The 18,791-nt window shown below is 38.3% G+C and overlaps 1 protein-coding gene across 3 annotated transcripts in view; it reads left to right on the top strand.

Moving 5' to 3' along the window:
• The window catches only part of BBS9 (Bardet-Biedl syndrome 9), a 266,566-nt gene that overhangs the window by 18,250 nt on the left and 229,525 nt on the right, over window positions 1-18,791 (top strand). For all 3 annotated transcript variants that reach the window (XM_065665815.1, XM_065665814.1, XM_065665816.1), the window contains exons 7-10: window positions 9,875-10,049; window positions 14,377-14,461; window positions 16,156-16,339; window positions 17,153-17,282. In XM_065665815.1, coding sequence (XP_065521887.1) covers window positions 9,875-10,049; window positions 14,377-14,461; window positions 16,156-16,339; window positions 17,153-17,282 — 574 coding nt within the window. The remainder of the gene's footprint in view (window positions 1-9,874; window positions 10,050-14,376; window positions 14,462-16,155; window positions 16,340-17,152; window positions 17,283-18,791) is intronic.

Raw genomic sequence — 18,791 nt, 5'->3', positions numbered from 1 at the left:
TCATTAAAATGAAGTAAAACCAATTGTAGAAATAGAGAACTGTGAGAGCTCTTGTATATGTAAGTGAAAGACTTGCTTTTCCAAACTTTGGTAGATTTTATGTGATACTCTTTTTGAATTTCTTTTGTTGAAGTACAGTACGCAAATGTGTGCAGTCATTGTGCACTGGTGGTATAAAATGTTTTGTATCACATGTAGGGTTACGGCTTTAGCAGTACTTCTGCCAAGAATCAGCGAGTGCCAAGCGGAGCAACAATTACCTCATATGTTTTTAATAGTGCATGTATATTAATAATGACCCAATCTTGCATTTCTCCTTTTGGTGACATATTGTTGACTCATGTTTAATTCATCATCCTCCTCTAATCCCCAGATTCTTCTTCTTAGTGCTGTTGCCTGCCGTTCTCTGGTTTCCTGTGAGACAATTGTCTTGAGATCATATCAGATGTTTCACTGAAGTTTAGAGATGCTGTCTCTAAAGTTTTTTGATGCAGTATATATTATTACTCTATCTAATAAATAGTTTGGCATGATGAATTTTCTGTTACTTCAAACCTATGTACAGCTTTATTATTTACATATGTACTTTCTTATTAAACATTCCTGCATTTCATGTGGATGCATTTGTCTATCAGATTTGCTTTTTTTTTCTTCATCCAAAAGAATGCAGTTTTCTATTTAGTCTCTTCTGTCTCCTCAAAGGGTCTTTCAGAAATGTGTGTATGTATCATTTGCTTATTTTTCTAGTATTCATCCATGACTATTCCATGACAAAGTCTCCAACGTATAGGAATTTATTTGGAAGGTCACCAAAACCTTGTTAGTCACTTTTCCTAGCGGGGCGAAGTGTATCTCATAGAGGTTATCGATGCTTTCTACTAATTCTAATTTGGGTTATTAGGTTTGGTGCAAATAATTTCTGTTAGAAATCACTCTGTCATTCAAGAAATTTTTTTTTCCTTGGAGTGTCAAAAGCATGAGAGAACAAACTGGCAAGAGGAGACGAAAATCAATACGACTGTGACAAGGTAGTCTTACTTTCAGATTCATGAGCAGAATTCTATTTTTGTAGTATCCATTTGGTTCTGATCATGGTCACAATTTGTTCTAGACCTTGTTGAAAGGTTTATTGTTGGCAGAATTGGGCAGCTGGGCATGTACAGTTGAATAAGATTTAGAAAAGTGTCACCAAGTACCTAGAAATTCAAGAAGCTGGTAAAAATTGAAGTTTGATTTAGTTTTATATACTTGCTTTGTGTAGGACTGCTATGTTTTCCCCTGGGTGGCAATGCAAGCTTTGGTAAATGAGACTTGAGCTTACCTTAATCGTAGTTCTTGCTTTAGTAGCAGAGCCTCTGCCTGGTGGAAGTTTAAGGGCTGTACAGTGCTGTCACTTCACAGGGCAAATTTTTAAAGTTTTAGGGGAATCTGGAGTATTTGGAAGGGTTTAAAAAAGCCCCCCAAAAGTGTTCATATCTTAAAGAAATAATGTTGCAACTTTGCCGAATTTTTCCATTTCTCTAACATGACTGAGTCTGATTATGACCATGTTTTTTTAAAGATAAACATGCAGCCCCTCCAGAGAAAAATGTATTTAGTGACTGTAATGAAAAGGACAACGAAGGATTACAGCAGAAATGAAGTGTTTGCAACTGGTCCATGGTAGACATCTCTAAAGATTGCTCTTTGATTGGGATCAAAGTGTCCCATCCTGCTTAGCTGCAAAGGTATGAAAAGAATACATTGCAAGGCTAGTGGCAAAGGAATAAGATAATCTCAGCATTTGCAGTGTGCTTCCAACAGTCTTAAAATACAAAGTAACAAATTGTTCCTGCTTTGCTAAATCTATGATCTTTTCCGAGATTGCCAGAAAGGAAGTCCGTGGGGATGGTGATTTTTTTTTTGTTGATGGAGACAAAACTTATGGACTCATCTGGCCACAAAGTAAGAGTTAGTCCTGTCTGTGTGTTGGTTACTAGCCCAGGATAAATAGACAAATGATCCGAGTATGAAAAGTGGCTGTATTTTGTTGGTGGTTTTGAGAATCTTTAGTCAACCTGTGTATTTCTGATTTTAATGGGATATATAAAACTTCTTGAACAGGTATAGGTGTTTCACCTAATAGTCTAAACTCGCACGTTTGCACTGTAAGCTTCAGACTGTCAGACTTTGGTCTGGACTACTTTTAATGAGTTCTTTGGGTGTGACTTCAGTTATTCTGGAGAGTGTTCTTCAGCAAATATTTTCAACAATTCTCTAGCTCAAAATTAGTAAAGAATACATGTAATTTGGGAAGTGCTTAGAAATCATGACGCTTCTTACTCTAAGGAGATTAGAAAGGGAGAAGTAGGAGAAAAGATGGGGAATTTCACTGGGATTTAGCAGTGGGATTTTGTATTGTGTTTGGTTATAAGTCTGCAGGTCTGTCTTATGCGGGAATTTAAGAGTGGTGTATTTATTGTCTGATGGTGACTTAAGATCTTGCAGGTAACTTTTGAGAGTATCTAAAATATTGCAGAACGGGGCCTGTATTCAGCTTCAGCTGAGCTCAATACAAGGAGTAGTACTGGCTTGTGAATCATTAAAAACATCCATGTGCCTTAACTATAAAGTCAAAGGCTATTGATTTGGAAGGGCAGATGTTGACAGTACTTGTCTTTACTTCATTTTTATTCGTGGGAGATTTGCTAGTTCAATAAGATGTTCTATAATAGTTATATAATATAGGATAGGTGTATAAATGCAGATGAGGACATCTTCCTATTGCAAAGGTTCCCAGACTAGAATTTCTCCTGTCCTCTTTAGGAAACGCATATGTCGGTGCTCTTTTTAAAGACCCACTCTACTTGTACTGTCTGTAATTAATGTGCTATATTGAAAACCAAATTTTAGTACTATAATCTGTTTAGGGCAGGAGATTTTACCTTTCGTGTCTACACAGTGTCAAATACTGGATTTTTTTTCAGTAGCAACTGAAAAAGTGTGCTGGATGTTGCAGCTCTGATACTTCACTGCATTTAAATCTTCTGTGCTTCTTTGAATCATACTAGTGTTGTTTCTAAGGTTCCTTCTACTATCTCAGGTCAGTATCATAAATGGATCATTCCCAAGTTGTCTTCTTCTGTAAGAGTCCGATCAAGAATAAAAGAGTGTATTACAGGTCTCTACAGGATTGATTATGTAAGTGAGGGCTGATTGGCCTTTGGAGATATTTTCAATAGTTCACCATCTCCTTTTCATCTACACCTGCCTTATGCTTTATGGCAAGCTGAAGTCTGCAAGATGTTATGTAGGGAGGATACAGGATGATGACTGAGAGAAACAAGAAGGTGCATTTTCTCATGGCAGCTCTGACTGCATGCTTTACTGTGTCTTGACCAGGGAGCCTTCTTACAGAGTGGGCTGTTGCAGAGAGAACATCTCGTGTGTTGGGACTTGTGAACGCGTTTTGCTGCAGTGCTTTAATTTTGGGAAGGGTTCACAAAATAGTTAAAGCTAACATCAGTGGTATAAGCATTGAGTGTTTTCTGTAAACGCTTTTGTTATTTTCTCTTAAACTGCTATCCGCTTCTCTATTTTTCTTTCCTTCCAATAGAAAAGCACTGAATCAGTTTTAGCTGAAACTTAGTAGGCTTTGTGCATTGTTTGGGATGGGTACATGCATTAGCATTGAATGATGCAGGGCATTTTTCCCTTTTCTCTTTACATGTGTGCAGGGTATTGTACCACCTTGGTGGTGCCATCAGATCTGCTGGCCTAGAACGAATGGCTGCAGCTGAAGTCCTGAATTCTGATCCCTTCTGTACTAATGCAATAAGCAGGCACCAGACCACCATGCTAGTCAATTCAGAGGTCTTTAAGAATGCACACTTGACATGTGCTTCCTCCTTTGGGTTAGGGAAGTAACCTAAGACTTACCTTTTTCTAGGCATACATTGTTTTAAGAACTGCCTGTCATACTTTCAAATGGTTTTTCCATTAGGCAGAAGTGATTCCTGAAGTGCTTTTCTCACAGTTGACCCTGATCTGTTTTGTTTCAGGAGCTGTACTCAGCAGCAAGTTGAATTCTTCAAAATGGCTTTGAACTGGAGGGGACTGTTTTCTGTGCTGGGAGAAATTTTTTGGGGGCGAATTTCAATGATGAAGGAAAAAGAAAACATTTTTGCTTGTTTCATGTCAGGGCACTAATTTCTTTTCCAGTGTGTGGGAATAGTTTGTGTGATGAATTTAACTTCTTTTATCATGTTAGGAAAACATTTCCCATGTATCATTAAAGGGCTGTTAGGTTCCTGGGCATCTTCTGAATGGCAACTGATCTTTTAATTGATACTTTCTTCCACACAAGATTTTTGACTGAAGCTTTTGATTACTGTTGGGGGCAATCAAGTTATCCCTGCTGGCTTCTCCCAGACAGCTGTAACTTTATGAAGCTTTTTCTGATCTCTAAGTCATCCCATTTGATAGTGTAGTTTTCATTGCATGAGTTCACATGGTGCTCAGGCCTTGTGCTTACATAATGTACTTTTAATGAAAATGATTTGGTGCCAGAGGGGAGGCTCGAAGTAGAGGAAATCATTAACATGCAAAAAACCTTGAGCTCCAAAATAACTTTAATTAGAAGCTTATTTCAAAGAGCTACCACCTGCCTCTCATTTTGGCTTTGCATTAGCTCTAAAAATATGTTGTAGTTTAAAAGTGTGATGTAAATGTATTCATATCATGTTAAAATAACAAAACTGCAAAACAACAGTAGCTGGACTTGTGCTTAAAAGTAACACTTTCTGGCTGCAGGACATTCCTCTTGAGACACGAGCTGCTGCAACTATGTAGAGTATACTAAGTGATTCCATCTGATCTGCAGAAAACACTATGGTTTATATTTTCACTTTATAAATATGTCACTGGTAAAGCCAACTGGCTGCAATAAGCTGTTTTGAAATGGACATTTCTGGCCCAGTTTTTGGACGACTGCATTTCTTAAAGTGAAACATAAAAACTCCATTCACTAGCTACGCATTAAAAACAAACGGCCAAAGGAAATAAGTTGACCTGTAAAATGCTGGGAAATAAAAGAGTTCATACACAATTTAGTTTTCTTTAATTATGCTTTACATGTAATAGTTTGGATAATTGGAGTTTGAACCACTAGTAAAAGCTAGTTAAAATCCAGAGTTGAGAGTTAGTGAGTGGGAACAACACAAATATGATGAACAAAGCGGTAGGTATATTAAGAAGTAATGCTGTACACTTCAAGTCAGAAAGTGATTAGTGATTCAGTCTTAGGTGCCTTATATGTGTTTCTTCAGACAGTGCAGTTCAGTACTGCAGTGTTGTTGGAGATCATTGGAGTGCTATAAAGAACTTGTCAGATCATATCAATCATATATTCCTATCAGTCATACCAATCATATATTCATATCAATCTTATCGTATTCAATCATATCACTAATGTTAAAACAGGAGAGATTTTAACATTGATATTTGTATGTGATCAGGGATTATGAATGTTAAAGATGAATGCTTCCATGTCTAACATGGTAGCTCCATCTGTTGCAGAAAGTGCTATAGTTTTAATAATTTTCATGATGTAATGAAATTGGTATGAATAAGATTGATACTTAATAATGCACATGGAAGCAAAAGCTATTACTACTTGTTACTTAAGCAGTAACACCTCAACACTTTTACTGGCCTTTACTTTTTCCTGTTATTTGAGTTGTAATATGTCTACTAGATGACTACTGCATATCAATTATATCTGCTGTAGTGTTTGTCTTTCAGTGTCATCAAAGAATAGAAACATAGGTGTTTCTTTTTTTTTTTTTTTTTTCTTTTTTCTTCTGGTTTTGCCTGTATTTTTCTAAGGAAGAAAAGATGGAGAAGCCGTAACAAATAAGGAACAAATGTGTTCTACTACTGGGCCTTTAAAAAAACCAACACATTTTGCAGGCTGGTATCTGTAATATTTGTCTTCAGGTACCAGGTGGTTCCACAGAAGCTAGACATTGAAAGTTAAGGTTCTGGAAATAGGACAGACAGCTGCAGTTTTCTTCTCTAGCACACAGCTGATGGTAGGAAAATTCACAGGAAACTGCAGGGAGAGTTGAAGATTCTCTACACCCAGACTTACAGCATTGTGTTCTTGATAAAGGTGTGAAATCGAGTGGAACTGAATAGTTGGCTAGTATATAGTGTTGAGAGGATTTTCAGTATGCCTTTGAATGTGAATGTATGTGGTTTTGAGGTAACAGATGTAGAGTAGCTGTGGTCATGTGGACACCTGGATTATGAAGCACTGTTTTCTTGCAAACCAAATGAAAATACCACTAGTTAATTCTAGTAGCCAATAACTATAAGATAACTAGCTAAAACTGTGCAGGCAGCCAGTGGACTAGCACCTTTTACTAGTTATCAGTGTTTGTACAAGTTTCTGAGGGTACTTTTACTGGTTACTCATAATTTTATACAGCTGGATACTTTTTCTAGACTGTATTGGCAGTGTGATAATGCTGTCAGCAGCTGTAGGGAAGTGGAAGCTGGGTGTCATTAACATTGATAGCATAACAGTGCAAACCAGCTCCCATTAATGGTTTCCATTGTTTGCTGATCAGGAGTATGTGATAGGACTAAATCCTGTGAAGTTTCACAGCATTGAAGAACAGGTATCTACCATAGTGCCTTAGAGTAGATCAGAGATGAAAGATAGAATGCTTTATTTGAATTATTCTTCTCTTGATATAATCTAGTTCAATACCAGTTTTCAAGCAGTTTCATCTAGAAGTTGCTCAGGATTGTGTTCAGTTGTGTTTTCAGTATATCCATGGAGGGACATTCTGCAACCTTTCTGGACAATGGGTTCCAGTGTTTGGTGTTCACGGTAAAAAACCCAACCAACCCACCAGTCTTTTTTTTTTTCATGTTCTGATAGAATTTCATGTGATACAGTTTGTTCCTGTTGACTTTTTTCCTGTAACTTCATGCCACAGAGAATAGTCTGTCTCTTATTCATTCTCTCCCATTAGGCATTAATGCACATTGGTGAGGTTCCCCTGCACTCTCTCTTCTCTAGGCTGAGCACCCCCAGCTCTCTAGGTTCTCATCTGAAAGATGTACCAGTTCCTTAATAATGTTTGTGGCCTTTGCTGGACATGCTGTGGTATGTCCCCAGATGTGTTTTTGCACTGGGAGCCCAGAACTAGACCCAGAACTGCTCTGGATGTGGCCTCACCAATGCTGAGTTGAGGGGAAGGATTGCTTCCTTCAGCTTCCCGTTGATACTCTTCCTAATGTAGCCTGGGATACTGTTGGCTGCTGTTGCTGCAAGGGCACATTGCTGGCTCATGGTACAGACCCCAGGTCTTTCTCTGCAGAACCTTTTTCCAGCTGTTTGGTCCCCAGTGTGTACCAATGCCTGGGGGTATTCCTTCCTGGGGCAGGACTTTGCCTTTCCCTTTGAACTTATGACAGTGCTGTCTGTCTACACATGCAGTCTGTTGAGGTCCCTCTGAATGGCATCACACCTCTGAGCCTGGTAGTTTAACCAGTCTTCAGTCTTCCTCATTGTCTGCTTATGTGTTAAGTTTATCCTACTGAGTTGGCAAGCCTGTTGGCAAAGATACTTCTGCTGGATTTAGTCAAGAGGATCCCATCTCTTTCAAACAGCTGTCAGTTCTCAAAGAGGTTTCTCAGCAGGCTGAAGGGAGGAAAACCGTCCGGACCCATATATCCTTAATCATCATGCTCAGAGCCATGTTACACTTTCAAGCTTGAATGGAGTTATTTATGTGGGGTGATGACTCACTTGTCTGAAACTTAAAAACCCTACAAATTCAGGATGAGTCCTGCTATCAGCTTAACAGCCATCAGATAAGTACCAGATCTGGCTTGGGAATGGGGAGGAGCTATGTGTCTTGGAGCTGGAGGCATAGGGAAGGAGGTGAGTGAGCAGGGATCACTTGCCTCCTTAGCATTAGATTGATTTCTCTCATTTATCTGCTCACAGCCTTAGTGTGCTTCAAGTGATAAAGCGAACTTAACTAGTGTAGTTGCTACAATTCTTTTATGTATATATTTTTAATTTACGCTAACATGTATTTTTAATTTACACTAATAGTAGTTGATAGTGTCAGCTGTTAGTGATGAAAAGGAGGGCATTCGGAATTGTAGTAACTTAATAACTTCATATATGCATATATGAAATGCATATATCTTCACATGCATCTTTATTTTTTTAACTGAAACAAAAGGTACTTGTAGATCACTATTATTTCTGAATCATCTGCTAGCAAAGTCATTGCAGTGCTTTTGGCTGGTACTTCAGAGACTCAGTATAAGCAGCAAACCAAATATGCTGACTATGATCAGCAGTCACTGTAACCTTGAATACTGCGTATTTTAGGTGTAGAATTCATCTACAACTTATGAATAAATCGGAAAATTCTGGAAGCTGTTCTATGAAGAATGTTTAAGAGGGTAAATGATTCTCAGAGACTTAATAAAGCTGCTTTATACAAATAATTTCAGAGGAAATGCACAAGTTATGCACATTTAAGAGTTGCGTGTATATCTGCATGTCTGATGTGTTTGTGTACTGTGTGTTTCTAATTTTATAACCAATAAATTCTAAGATTGAACAGAAGCCCTAGACCATACTTTATAGTTTTAAAAGTCTGTATACAAAATCCTAGGAAAGTCCTAGTTCTAAACCAATTTCTTTGTTTAGAAAATTATTTTGGGTATCCAAAAGCCATATATATTCTCTCAAATATAGCAATATATCTCTTAACCCATAATAATTCTCTCAAAAATGATTGCATTTGGTCAAAGGAAACATTTCTTCATTGACTTTTGCCATAAACAGACGTAAAGAGTCTACATTTTCTAGAAGGAGCATGACTTTAATCTGCACATAGAAGAGGAAACATTTAAAATATTTCAAGTTTCCAGTGCAGTGGCATAAACTTCAGCATGTTACAGATCAAACTTTTGAGACTGAAATCATCAAATTGAAGCTGCTAGTAACAGGTGGTCACTGGTTTAACGAGCTGCTATAAACATGATATATTTACATTTTCTCACTTGCAGTAGTAGAAAAAACCCAAAGATATATTGGTTTGTCTTTTGTATCAGGCAAAATCGCAGTCTGTTTACTTTCGAACAGTAATGATTTCCACACTGAATTGCTGCTGTATAGCATGTTCCTATATTCATACAGATTCTGACATTTTTTTCAGCTTAGGAAGATGAGTTTTCATTGTCCTCCATATAGGAAAAACTCCTTGGTTTTGTTGATGACACGGACTGTGTCTGTTTGGTTTGGTTTGGTCTTTTTGTTTCTCAAAAGACAGAAATGTGAATGCAAAGTGTGGAAAGCATTACCATTGTATTATTTTCACAACAATATATATTTGTAGGACTTTGTATTGTATTTGCTTAAGTAGACTTGAAAGAGTAGAACAGGGTATTTTTAAACCATGGTTGTTATGACTGCTTGTAAGGTATGGAGGCATTTAAGAACCCAAGTAATTTGGGATTTTGGCAGTCTTAAACATTTCTTTAAACTGAGATTGTAATAGTAATAGCTTTAGGAATTTTGGTTTTAAATAAAATATTTTACTCTCTTTTTTGTTCTTAATATATTCTGAATGTTATTCCCCCCCCCCCAGTCTTGTTTATTTTAGTAAGCAAGCCTTTATTGAGGTTGGCATATTTAGCATTTTTTTCCTCACAGTAAATATGTAAATTACAATTAATCTTATTTTTGTTAGGATTACTTCTGAGTACAGTTTTAATTTACCAAGAATTTTAGGATTAAAATTATATAAATAAAAATCCTTTGTTTCCTTTTGTATTTTATTTCTTTTGTTTTTCTCAGGTCGAGATTTGATATGTATACAGTCCATGGATGGGATGCTCATGTTGTTTGAACAGGAAAGCTATGCTTTTGGCCGTTTTCTACCTGGTTTTCTGCTGCCTGGTCCCTTGACATACAGCTCTCGGACTGATTCTTTCATTACAGTGTCTTCTTGCCGACAGGTTGAGAGTTACAAGTATGTGTTCATGTTCGGTGATTATAGCATGTTTTGGTGCTATCGTTTAGTATGTAAACCAAAAGTAATCATGTCTAATACTTATTGCCTGTACTAATGTGTTATCCCAAAGCAGGGGATAAGTAATTGCAGGAAAGAAGAAAAATGCTTTATGTTGTATACTGATTACTGTCTCTGCGCAGTCATAGAAGAAAGCATATCCTGTGTCCTAAGGACTTTATGATCCTATTTTATTTGCATTAGTGTGTTAAGGTTTACTAGCTCATCAAATTGTCCTGCAAGTGCCAGGATTTTCCCTGCTTCGGTTCAGTCTAATCTGTACTTTCAGCATTGTCTGCACTGTACTGCTTGAGGAAGATATTCCTTCTTGTTGTTTCAATGGGATTTTTTTATTTTGATGCAGATAGGTGTTAGCCTGATAAATCTGTTCAGTTTTTGGAAGAGATTTGAGACAGGGCTTTGCTAAAACTTCTGCTGGCAGAAGGTCTGAAGAACAAGCACTTCCACAGATATTTCAGATGTAAAAAGGCAGATCTAGGGAATTGGCCCACTGTCGAACAGATTGGGCAACTTCAAAGGTGTGAAAAGACCAAGGAACTTGATGCTTGCTTTGCTTTATTCTTTCTCCATTAAAACATTAAACATCAATACATATTGCTGAACGATGGGAGTTTGGTTTGAAAACTGTTAGTCCCCGATTAGTTAATAAAATGACAATGTGCCAGCTAAGATTGTCAATAAAATATGGTGAAAAGAAAAAGATGTATTTGGTCAGAATCTGCAGCTTAACCTACACATGTTAAACTGAAAGAGGGAACTGAATTTGTTCATATAGAGGACAATTAAAGACATAATCATTGTACTAAAAGCAGCTTATTTAGTATTTTTAACTAAGTCATAGCATTCACCTTAAGCAGTTAAAGGTTCTTACTCCATAGTTTACTTCTGTAGGTAAATATTTTTTAAAAACTAAAATCCTTTGCTAGTGAGCAGTACAATACCTGCACCTGGAATGTGAGGGCTGCTGGTATCATCGTTTTAAAGTTGTAAGTTTGACAATATAGAAAAATACATAATCTATTTGTTAAACTTGAACTGGAGCATTCAGAATTGTGTTGGTTTGAGCTTAGGAGCTGATGGCACTCCATGACTTCCAGAATCAAATGCTGTTTTTTGGATAATTTCTTTTTCTTGGTTATTTCACTTCTGTAGGGAACTTCAGTATTTCACTGATTACTTAGTGATATGTGGGCAATGGAATAGTTCAGTATGTTAGGACAGCAGCATAAATTCAGGAAAGGAATAATTACAGAAGTGTCAATGAGCACATTTTGAACGTTGAGGGTTGCATATGAGGATGGATGTGCAAAGCTTTTCTGGCAGTTGACATCGTTTGTTCTAATGTCTTCATTGCCAGTTTTCTTAAATGGTTGGTTGGCAGTTTTAAAAGAATAAATCCCAAGCCAAACTTGCAAACCTCTCATCTTTAGCTGGATGTGCAATCTATTGTTGCCAATTTACTGTTATATCTTGGATTGGAATCACTTAGTTAATGGATGTGTTTCAGAGTAGCTGTTATATATAGCAGATTGTATTTCTGGGTAGTTCACAGAATCACAGAATCACAGAATCCCAAGGGTTGGAAGGGACCTCAAAAGATCATCTAGTCCAACCCCCCTGCAAGAGCAGGGTAACCTACAGTACATCACACAGGAACTTGTCCAGGCGGGCCTTGAATATCTCCAGTGTAGGAGACTCCACAACCCCCCTGGGCAACCTGTTCCAGTGCTCTGTCACTCTTACAGTAAAGAAGTTCTTCCTGATGTTAACGTGGAACTTCCTATGCTCCAGTTTACACCCATTGCCCCTTGTCCTATCACTGGATATCACTGAAAAAAGCCTAGCTCCATCATCCTGACACCTACCCTTTACATATTTGTAAACATTGATGAGGTCACCCCTCAGTCTCCTCTTCTCCAAGCTAAAGAGACCCAGCTCCCTCAGCCTCTCCTCATAAGGGAGATGTTCCACTCCCTTAATCATCTTTGTGGCTCTGCGCTGGACTCCTTCAAGCAATTCCCTGTCCTTCTTGAATTGAGGGGCCCAGAACTGGACACAATATTCCAGATGCGGCCTCACCAAGGCTGAGTAGAGGGGGAGGAGAACCTCTCTTGACCTACTAACCACTCCCTTTCTAATGCACCCTAAGATGCCATTTGCCTTCTTGGCCACAAGAGCACATTGCTGGCTCATGGTCATCCTCCTATCCACCAGGACCCCCAGGTCCCTTTCCCCTTCACTACTTTCCAGCAGGTCAACCCCCAACCTGTACTGGTACATGGGGTTGTTCTTCCCCAGATGCAAGACTCTACACTTGCCCTTGTTAAATTTCATCAAGTTTCTCCCCGCCCAACTCTCCAGCCTGTCCAGGTCTCGCTGAATGGCAGCACAGTCCTCTGGTGTGTCAGCCACTCCTCCCAGTTTTGTGTCATCAGCAAACTTGCTGAGGGTGCACTCAGTTCCCTCATCCAGGTCATTGATGAAAATATTAAACAGCACCGGTCCCAGCACCGACCCCTGAGGAACTCCACTAGTCACAGACCTCCAGCTAGATTCTGCGCCATTGACCACAACTCTCTGCCTTCTTCCTTTCAACCAGTTCTCGATCCACCTCACTACTTGATCGTCAAGCCCACACTTCCTTAGCTTATCTATGAGGATGCTGTGGGAGACAGTATCAAATGCCTTACTGAAATCAAGAAAAACTACATCTACCGCTCTACCATCATCCCTCCACCTAGTCACTTCCTCATAGAAGGCTATAAGGTTGGTCATACATGACTTCCCCCTCATAAAACCATGTTGGCTGTTCTTAATGACCCCCTCATCCTTGATATGCCTAGTGATGGAGTCAAGAATAAGTTGTTCCATCACCTTTCCAGGGATGGAGGTAAGGCTGACCGGTCTATAATTACCCGGGTCCTCCTTCTTGCCCTTCTTATAGATTGGTGTGACCTTTGCCATCCGCCAATCCTCAGGCACCTCGCCCGTTTCCCACGACTTACCAAAGATGATGGAAAGTGGCCTAGCAATGACCTCCGCCAGCTCCCTCAGCACCCGTGGGTGCATTCCATCCGGACCCATCGATTTACAGATGTCCAGATTGCATAGCTGATCCCTAACCCAATCCTCATCTACCAAAGCAAACTCCTCCTTTGTCCTGACTCCTTCTGGGGCTATAGAAATCCGGGGCCCTCGGGGAGAGTCTGCAGGAGTAAAGACAGAGGCAAAGAAGGCATTCAGCACCTCTGCCTTCTTTATATCCTCTGTCTCCAGGGTACCCACTTCGTTCAGCAGTGGGCCTATATTGCCTCTTGTGTTAGTTTTATTTGCTATGTATTTGAAGAAGCCCTTTCTATTGTCTTTAACCCGACTAGCAAGATTGAGTTCCAAGGAGGCCTTAGCTGTCCTAATTGCCTCCCTACATCCTCTAACAACTGTCCTATATTCCTCCCAAGCGGCCAGCCCCTCCTTCCATAATCCATAGATTCTCCTTTTCCACTTGAGTTTGCCCAGCAGCTCCTTGTTTAACCACGCCGGTCTCCTAGATCCCTTACTTGACTTCCTACTCATTGGGACGCTCCGATCCTGAGCTTGGAAGAAGCGGTCCTTGAATGCTAACCAACTATCTTGAGCCCCTTTACTGCCTAGTACACTTTCCCATGAGACTTCCCTTAGCAGTTGACTGAAGAGGCCAAAGTTGGCCCTTCGGAAATCCAGAACTGTGGCTTTGCTAGGTATTCTATTCCTCCCACACAGGATCCTAAACTCCACCATCTCATGGTCACTGCAGCCAAGGCTGCCATTGACCGTCACCACTTCGACCAAACCCTCCTTGTTGGCGAGTACTAAATCTAGCAGCGAAGTTTAGAAGTTTTCTAAAGCTTAAGAGAAAAAAACCCTCAATTTTGTATTAGAATACTGATTTCGCAATTTGAAAAGAAGTTGGTTTCTTGCTGTCTTTGTGGCTTAGATTTCTATCCTCTAATATATTTAGCTGTTGAAATAATTTAACACCAGATAAAGTCTGAATAAATGTTTAATTTCCGCCTTTACATTTAGCTGTTAGCCTAAGGTAATATTTATCTCATCATCTTTACTGTTGATAGATGTGTTGCAGTAGGTTTTCTGACAATCCTTTCAGACCGTGCTTTACTGTACATCTATACTCATAATATGATAATTATATTATTTCTTAATATAAGGATATTAACTACAAAGATACATTTTATTTCTTACTTGTTTAAACATCTTTTCTTCTAAACAGATACCAAGTGCTGGCATTTGCAACAGATGCTGATGAAAGACAAGAAACAGACCAGGCAAAACTTGGTTCTGGAAAAAGACTTGTGGTAAAACCTGTTTATTTTACTTAACCTGTATGGTACGCTGCCTACATGGTAAAGAAACCAGTGTAAAGTAACGAATGGAAACATTGTCTGCTGACAAAGGACCTGATCCAATTGCCATTAAAGGAAATGGAAAGACTCCAGTAGATTTCTATTAAGATTTCTTTCAGTTGTTTAAGGTTGGGCCTTAAAACTCACTGATGTTCTAAGGAGAAAAAAAAAAAACAACCATGAGAGAACTGTGTACTGGAAATGACTATTTCTAAGGCAGTCGGTGTAATACAGAACTTAAACTGAAGTAAAATAGATAATTGGGAAAATAGCTCATGGTTTTAATCTAAGTTTATTTGTGACTTTGTACTGGACTTGGAAAATGAACCTCATTCTACTAGGGAAACTCAGCAGTGAAAACCAGTTCCATAAATAGTATCCTGGACTCTTTTGGTCAAAAAACCTGTGGATTCAATAGTCTTCAGGAGGTCCCTATGACTAAGTTGTTTAATATTAGAGCTGTCTCCTATTAAGAGGAAGAAAATGTCCTTCTTTGAGGTCCTGGAATAGAATTGCTTGTCCACTTAATGTACTGTGTATACTCAGCATATTTCAGGTATGACAGTAAAATATTGGGAGAGCATCTTCCTTCTAGTGGCTAATCGTACAACTTTCTTGAAACTGTCAGTCAGAATCCTAAGTCTTGCATTAGGAGAAGACATAGTTTTTAAATAAGAAATTTGGATATACTGCAAATATTATTATTTTTTTTTAATCTAAAATGAGAAGCATACATGGAGACAAATGTAACAAACCTGGCTTTTTTTTACCTTTGTCTTTTAGGATGGCACTTCCAGCTTCATGTATCAGATAGGCAACTGTGTTTACAAACACATCATAAGTTCTTCAAGCAAAGTGATTGATGCTGTTCTCATAGGAAGTGCTGACAGTTCAACTTGGATATTTTTTTTTACTTCAGGAATTCAGAATTTGTGTTTAAGCAACTTGGCAGAAGTCAAAAGCCATTTTTCCTTGTGTGAATTAGTTGAAATTTATCAGAGGAGCTGAAACAACAAACCAATGGAACGTATCAATAAGCAGTAGTATTTAGAGATGTAAGGATATAGGCAAGGCAGAATTTTTAAGTAGTTGCTTATTATATCCATGTATGTAGTAGGAAAAATGCACTAATAGACACAAATGTTCATCAGACTGAAGGGCGTACATTATTGACTGTAAGCATGAATGTTGGCTTAGACAGCTAAAACTTTGTCTGTTTTTCCATTTACATGTCTTAGAATAATAAGTTACCACCTTTTGTCTCTAATCTTGCCCTTTATCTTAAGGTATGTACAGATTTAAATGAGTTTAATATTCTGCTCTTGGATTTAATAGTTAAAGCATGAAGCATTTTAATTCTGAATGGGATGTGCATATTAAAATTTGAATATACTTAAGTGCTTAGCCATTAATTCATGATTATTTAAAAAAGTGGATGTTTTTGCTGCTTTACTCACAATAAGGAAAATTACCAATTGCCTTCAAAATAACAGGATATCCCTCCTTCAGAAAAAGGCCTTGATTTTACATTTCTGTCTATGTTAATGATATTCATGTAACTTGATGAGATCTGAGCCTTCTCTAAGCTTTGTCTTTAATATGCAGCTGTTGACTGATCTCTGGAGCATGTTTTTTTTCTTTTGAAGGTGGATTGGGTTTTAAACCTCGGCGAGCAAGCACTGGATATATGTGTTGTCTCTTTTAATCAAGCAGTTTCTTCTGTTTTTGTGCTTGGTGAGAGAAACTTCTTTTGCCTTAAGGATAATGGGCAAATTCGATTCATGAAAAAGCTTGATTACAGCCCGAGTTGCTTCATTCCTTATTGTTCAGGTTTGTAAAAGGAAAAGTCAACTTTAGCTTGGTTACTTCTACAGCCAAGTTGTTTGTTTTCTTTTTTTCCCCTCCTCTGAATAGATTTTTCTCAACAAGCTGTTGATCTTTAGGAAGTCTGTGGAATCAGAGCTCTCTTTTTAGATGAAGCAGGTTGATTGTCAAGTATTACTTAGTGTGATGTCTTATAATTTTTAGCATATGAATAGATATTTTCTCATCGCTGAATTGAGGTGCTTGTTCTACTGTTTGAGTAAGTTTGCCCAGGCTGCCAAAGCAACAGACATTTAAGTATGAGAAATTTTGGAAGAGTAAACTAGTGTTTGAAACCTTCTGTCATTTATGGACAGTGAAAAAAAATCAAATTAAGTTCATTGGTAGGAGGTGAAACTTGTTACATTGTGTGGAAGGACCTTGGTTGGGTGCTACTATAGAACTACAGATTCTTCATACCTATTCTGTTTCCAATACTATTAGTTAAATTTTTGACACTGTGTTTAGATTTAAAATATCATCTTATTTTCACAATTTATGCTTTCTGTTTTAAATTATACTATAAATAAACCCTACAAATGCATACACTTTTAATCAGTATTCATGAGTCATTTAAGGAGAAGTTTAAGTAGCTAATTCTTAACCAATGTGTATTTTGTCACATCTATCCTGGCATGCCAGCATGGCAATTAGGAATCCTTGTTCATCGTGATGTGGCTGGCTAGAGCCAGTTGTTGGTTACATTGTGTAGTGTGCAGTTGATATTGGTGTCCATAATTAATCACCTATGTCCAAAACTGGTTTTGTATCTCTTAACAGTGAAAGAAGGAACAATAAACACTCTAATTGGAAACCATAGTAAAATGTTGAATGTTTATCAAGATGTTACACTGAAATGGGCCGCTCAACTTCCCCACATTCCTGTATCAGTGAAAGTAGCAAATTTACAGTAAGTAACTTATCAAGTTTACTTTTTTCACGTCAATTTCCAGTTGTGAAATTTGCTCTAGATGTGAACAATCAGTTCTGAGGTATGCCAACAAGGTGACTTGTGAAAGGAAAATTCAAAGTGCTTTCTCTTTGTTTTGTGAAGTATTAATTTAATTATCGGGCAGCCTGTTAATTCTAGAAGAATACTGGAATTGTATTGTGCTCTAGATTTTCTATTTTTCTTGAGTGAAGGTAGAACCTGGGATCTTATAGCTCTGGTGGAGCAGTTTCTTCTCTAAGAGAATGAAAAGAGAAGCTTTGCAATCTGGTAGGATCCTTCTCTGAGACAGGAAAATAGGGAATCTCACAGAAAATCTGTTCTCCATTAAGCTTCTAAGAGCATACGAATTCCAGAGATGATTTGTTGGAACAGAATATTAAACGCCAGTGTTAAACTGTGGAAATTAAGGAACTTAATTGAAATTGCTAAGGATTGAACTGCAGCAGACCAATACTTCTTATAAAACATGCATAAGACAGGTCAGGTGTAAATCTGTTTGGGTGGGGGATCAGGTGTAAAGAAATAGTGATATATTGGTAACTTACGCTGAGCCTGTCACTGAAATAAGCAAGCTACAGACAAACTTAGCTTATGGCTGGACTCTGCCACCAGACCTGTGGTAGGTGCTGGCTGCCCAGTGCCTGTGACCGTACAGGATGCAGTAGTATCTGTGGCAGGTGGGTTACTTCTAATCCCCAGTAGGCTTATGGCTGCTGTGCCACCATACGCTGGATTGTAGAATACTTGATCATTTTATCTCGTAACAAATGAAAATGCATCAGACTAACTGGCTTAACTGACTTGCACAGAGCAATCTGAGGGATGTTTGTGTTTTGTTTGGTACTAATGGTTACCTAATGATTTTTTAATGCTTTGTAATTTAAATTTTTGTTTAGACTCTCTGGAGAGAGTTGTGCTGGCTTTCATTCAACGCATCTTACAAGTAAAACAGAATGAAGAGTCTCAGTGGGCCAGTTAGTATAAACCAATAGTTAATTATGCAGGATATGACAGTACAGCTTTTGAAGCTGGGAAAAAATATTTGTGTCAGAAAAAACTTTGAGAAAGGCACAGATTTTTACAACAGCAGATTGTGCTAATGTTTGTGTACATACTTTTTTGTTTGGAAAGTCGTATTATGGAACCATCTGTTTAATAATGCCTCTAAGAAGTTGATGCAGATTCTGCCTTTTCCATGTGAACTTTAACACTTGGTAGATTGATCATAGTGAGACTCTTGAGAGCCTACTAATTTGTCCCAGATCTTTTTGCTAGTGACATTTCAAATTTCCACAGACCTATTAATGCTAGGGTTTGGTTTGGGCTTTTGTTCTGTAGAGGGTGGAGAGACAGCAGTCTAGTTATACATACCTCTTTACACAGGTACTGGTAAATGAAGGGACACTTGTGTGTCTAGACCAAATGGCCTGAAAGGCAGGGAGAGGTCTAGGGCAGATGTGTTTCAGA

This window comes from Lathamus discolor, chromosome 2 (assembly GCF_037157495.1).
Source record: "Lathamus discolor isolate bLatDis1 chromosome 2, bLatDis1.hap1, whole genome shotgun sequence".
NCBI classification, from domain to species: Eukaryota; Metazoa; Chordata; class Aves; order Psittaciformes; family Psittacidae; genus Lathamus; species Lathamus discolor.
Note: the sequence above shows the minus strand (reverse complement) of the source record. Positions and strands in the feature narration are given on the sequence as shown.